The sequence below is a fragment of the Trichosurus vulpecula genome, chromosome 6 (assembly GCF_011100635.1).
Source record: "Trichosurus vulpecula isolate mTriVul1 chromosome 6, mTriVul1.pri, whole genome shotgun sequence".
Classification (NCBI taxonomy): domain Eukaryota; kingdom Metazoa; phylum Chordata; class Mammalia; order Diprotodontia; family Phalangeridae; genus Trichosurus; species Trichosurus vulpecula.
In genome coordinates, this window is record NC_050578.1 from 219,776,492 (window position 1) to 219,781,297 (window position 4,806).

At 38.0% G+C, this 4,806-nt stretch overlaps 1 protein-coding gene across 1 annotated transcript; it reads right to left on the reverse strand.

Moving 5' to 3' along the window:
* Positions 1-1,497: 1,497 nt before the first annotated feature.
* LOC118853782 (olfactory receptor 508-like) lies at positions 1,498-2,439 on the reverse strand. The gene has a single exon (XM_036763985.1). The coding sequence runs from the start codon at positions 2,434-2,436 to the stop codon at positions 1,498-1,500; it is 939 nt and encodes a 312-aa protein (XP_036619880.1). The 5' UTR covers positions 2,437-2,439.
* Positions 2,440-4,806: the final 2,367 nt, after the last annotated feature.

A 4,806-nucleotide genomic window follows, 5' to 3' on the forward strand; every position in this document is an offset into this window, starting at 1 on the left:
TTGTATTTCCGCAAGTCTTCTCCAGTTGTTCTCTACTTCTCTGTCCCAAATCTTCTTTACTTTGGCCCCTCTATGTTCACTGTGAGGTACTTTTTTGTCTTGTTTGTGGAGGAAATCTGGAGAGCTTGGAATTTGATGACCTACTCCACCATATTCCCAGAATTCCCACCACCCATGGAAATCAAAATAATTTTAATGCAAAAATTGCTTTACATATAGTTGAAAAACATAAGAGATTGTTTTTAAAAAAAATAAGAAAGTGATGATTCTGTTGTATTCTGCCTTAATAAGACCATATATGGAATAACATATTCAGGACTGGCCTCATTTTAGATTGAAAATCTATAGAACATCTAAAGGATAACGAAGCTGGTGGTCAGTTAACAACGATTTTAAGTGCTTACTATGGTTCAGACACTATAACATAACTTCATATACAAAGAAAAGCAAAAAAACCCCATTTCCTGTCATTTAAGAGATCACATTCTATTGTATTGAGGGAGACACCATGTAAATAACCAGGCACATACAAATTACAGACAAAGTAAATGGAAGCTCATCTTAGAGAGGGAGTTACCATTAGCTAGAGAAGAAAGGCTCCTTGGAGAAGGTGGGATTTGAGTGGTCTTGAGGAAAGTTCAGAAAACTAAGCAGCAGAAGAAGGAAAGCAAATCATTTCAGGCCTGTGAGACAGCCACTGTAAAGATACAGATAGAGTGTCATGTATGGGGAAAGGCAAACAGTCCAGTGTAGCAACATTGTATAGATGTGAGAAAAATGTGAGACTGGAAAGGCGGTGAAAGGATAGATTGTGGACATTTTTATTTTTTTAATGAATCTTTATTGATACCTTTTGTTTTTCCAAGTGTATTACACCACAAAGGTGGTGACTGATAAAAGGAAAGTCCCCGTATACATCAAAATATTTACACCAGTTTTGTTGTAGTATGCCCAGTGATTGAGTAATGGCCATATAAACTGTGGCACAGGAAGATAATGGAATATTACTGTGCTGTAAAAATAACAAATATGACTAACACAGAAAAAGATTTACATGATCTGATACAGAGTCATGATAGCAGAGCCAATAAAATAAAACAAAATGAGTATAAGAATGGAAATGTAAAAAACAACCACCATACAGCAATAGAAAATGTGTGTTGCCATTGTCCAAAAAACAATCATGCACCCAAAGAAGAGCATTGAGAAGGCATATCTCCCTACTCCTTTGCAAAGGTGAGACATCCACTTTTATGGAGCATTACTTTACCATTAGATCTTTCCAATCAACATTCACAACTTTAACCCATTAAAATAAAAATATGCCTTTTTCTAAAACATATTTACTAGCATCATTTTATCCTAACAATTATATTAATAGAATATTAATTCCTTAGGGGCAAATATAGTTTATTTTTGTCCTTGCATCCCCAAAACATGTTGCAGTGCCTGAGACATAGTATGTCTTTGGTAAATATTTGTTATATTGAATTGAAGTCATGGAAAAGGATGTCTGCTACTCATCAGTTTTCTCAGGGCCCCTTTTACTTCATTGTTCCTAAGACTGTAGATCAAGGGATTCAACATGGGGATCATTACTATGTAGAATACAGAGATGACTTTATTTTCATCTGTTGTGTAGCTGGACTTGGGCATCACGTAAATGAGTGTAGTGGTCCCATAGAACAGAGTGACTGCTGTGAGGTGGGAGGTGCAAGTTGAGAAAGCTTTAGATCTCCCTTCAGAGGACTTTATCTTCAGGACAGAGAAGAGGATGTACACATAAGAAATTATGATAATTAGCAAGGTGGTCATCATTATTGACCCAGCAGAGGCAGCAGGAAGAATTTCAGCAAGATTATCTTGAGAGTAGGAAAGCTTCAAAAGTGGTGAATAATCACAGAAAAAATGATTAATCTCATTGGGTCCACAGAAGGACCTATTCAATAAACAACCAACGAATATCCAACCATCTATACAACCACCCAGGTAGGATGTGATGAGCAACTGAGTGCAGACCCTAGTAGACATGTTGGTGGAGTAGAGTAGGGGGTTACAGATGGCCATATACCGATCATAGGCCATCACACCAAGCAGGAACCACTCAGTGGTCCCAAAGATGGCTCCAAAGAGGAACTGGACCACACACCCTCCAAGAGGGATTGTTGTTTTGTCTACAAGGAAGTTCTTGAGCATAACAGGAGTGACAGATGAGGAATATGCAGAGTCCACAAAAGCCAAGTGACTGAGGAAACGGTACATTGGAGTGTGAAGCTGGGAGCTCTTTCTGATCAATATAATTATGCTAAGGTTACCAAGTAAGGTGACAGCATAGACACAGAGAAACATCACAAAGAGGATGACACGAAGGGTTGGATCATCTGTTAGCCCCAAAATAATGACTTCAGTCATAGCAGTGCAATTATTGCCAGACATGTCTTGGAAATAGTTCCTACTAGACAGAAGAAAAGGAGATTAAAATAGCATACAAAACTGAGTTTTCAATCTGTCTACTGATGTGTTCAGGAAACATTCACTGGTCACCTCCCACATGCCCATCCTACCATCCTACTCCAATACTTTGCTCCTATGCACCATGGTTGGGTGCCAATAACAAAGCAAGGATGAACAAATTGGTTTCCTCCTAATTCTCCCCCATGAACCAAATGTGTAAATGCTGTTCTGCCAACTAACCATCATTATCAATCCATTCCAAAGAAACTGAGTCTGCTTTGTGACTCCTCAGTTTTCACAGGACCACTCTCCATATCTTAAGATGTTATCCACCTCAGGATAATTGAGTATTAGGAAAGTTCTGGTTTCCAAGATAATCCTTGTTCCCTAAACTCCAAAAAGAAAACAAATGAGGAATCTGGATTCTAAGACTTCTCATTTTACTTTGTTCCTAGTACAATGTATTACTACACAGGGCTGACATTAGGCTAGATATTATCAGCCTGAAGACTATGGGGAATTTCCCATGGCAACCTCCACTCTTTCTAGATAAAATCAAAGAAAACACTTGCTCAACCAGCTGTAACCATATCCTGTTTACTTATTGCTTCTTTCAATTGCAGAATAACTGAGCAAATTCTGCTATAGGAAAGTAGTTGCAAATTATTGTGATATAAGAAATGATGAACAACACTGCTTTGCAGTAGTCCAAAACAAAACACTTGCAATAACTGAGGCAGGGTGAACTCAGTAGAACCAAAAGAACAATTTATGTGATGATCACAATAATCATTAGAGAAGAAACAGCTTTGAAAGACCTGAGAACTTGGACCAAAATCATGACATATTGAGATACTGTTCAACAGAGGAAACACCTGATCATAACTCTCATTTATGAGTATATGATCCAGTTCTTTGTGACCACAAGAAAAAAGAAGAATGCCTAAACTAAACCCTATTTGTAGAATGCTGAGTCAATTTTTAAACACCTCCCATTTCACCCTACCTTCTCAAAAGAGGACTTTGCATGCTACTTTTATGACAAAAAAAGCCTGTCCCTGTGAGTTCTCTTTTCTTTCCTCTTCTGCAATTCAGTACTTCTCAATATCATCTTCTATGGTCTTTGCAACAATCTCGGAAAAAGTCATAGTCCCTCTTTTCTCCATTGATTCCATCTCTCCAATTTCAAACCTAACCTTAACCCATTGAAAAACACCCCTTTAGTTTTATCTATGGGCTTCTTCCCTTCTTCCTACAAATGGGCTCAGATATGTCCAGTCCTTTAAAACCTTTCATTTGACCCTGCCGTCCTTATAAGTAATCAAACTATGTCTCTTCTCTTTCCCAATCACCTCTCAGAAAAAAAAATCTACCTTTGCTGTGTACACTTCCTCTGCTTCTACTCACTTTTTAATCCATTCTAGTATGGTTTCTGAGCCCATTACTTCACTGGAGCTATTCTCTAAGAAGTTACCAATAATTTATTTGCCAAATCATAATATTTTCATGACCTTCATTTAAATTTTAAGAGTATAGCGAAGTAGAGGGGTGTCTGCTCCAAACACATGAAGACTTGCCTGGCAGAATGGGTGGATGAGAACAATTTGTTCCAGTGGCTATGTAGGCAGAAAAAGCAGGTGCTGTGAAGTATATACTTCTTGGTCAGACTTGGAAGATGACAAGGTCATCCACTTAATCCAGGACCATCAACAGTTTCCTGACTTTTTTTTCTTGCCACTGGACTTTGATAACTCTGGAAGACAGAGTGAGACTGACAACTCTGTGCAACTCTGACTCATTTAAATCCAGTTCACACACAAGTCATGACATCACTGGTCCTCTTTGAAAATGAATAATGAACAATAATAGCACCTAGTAAAGTGACTGAAAAACAATAGGTGCTTCATACAAACTTATTAATTGATTGATTCTTGGTCCCTATCCAGCACAGGACAAGGTGGAAGACCTACTCTTCATGGATACTTTATCCTCATGACTTTTCATGACACTGGCTCTCCTAATACTAGGATTCTTCCTACCTGTCTAACCTTTTCTTTTCAACATCCTTTGCCAAATCATGATCCCCATAAAGCCTCCTACTTGTAAATGTGATCCTGGAGTAGTAATCATGGTGGGGCTTTTTTGCTGTTCTTTTCTTAAGTTCTTTTAATGATCCTGGCTTTTGTTTGAATGGGGCAGGAAAAATGGGATTTTTTTGTCTTGGAGTTTTCTCTGCAGGAAGACAAAGTAATTGGTAATCAGGGCAGGACTTTTTGTTCTGTTTTCCTTTGGAATGCTGAGGTAATAATTACCTGTGAAGAATCTTGCCTTTCAAATTTAAGAGCCAGTAAA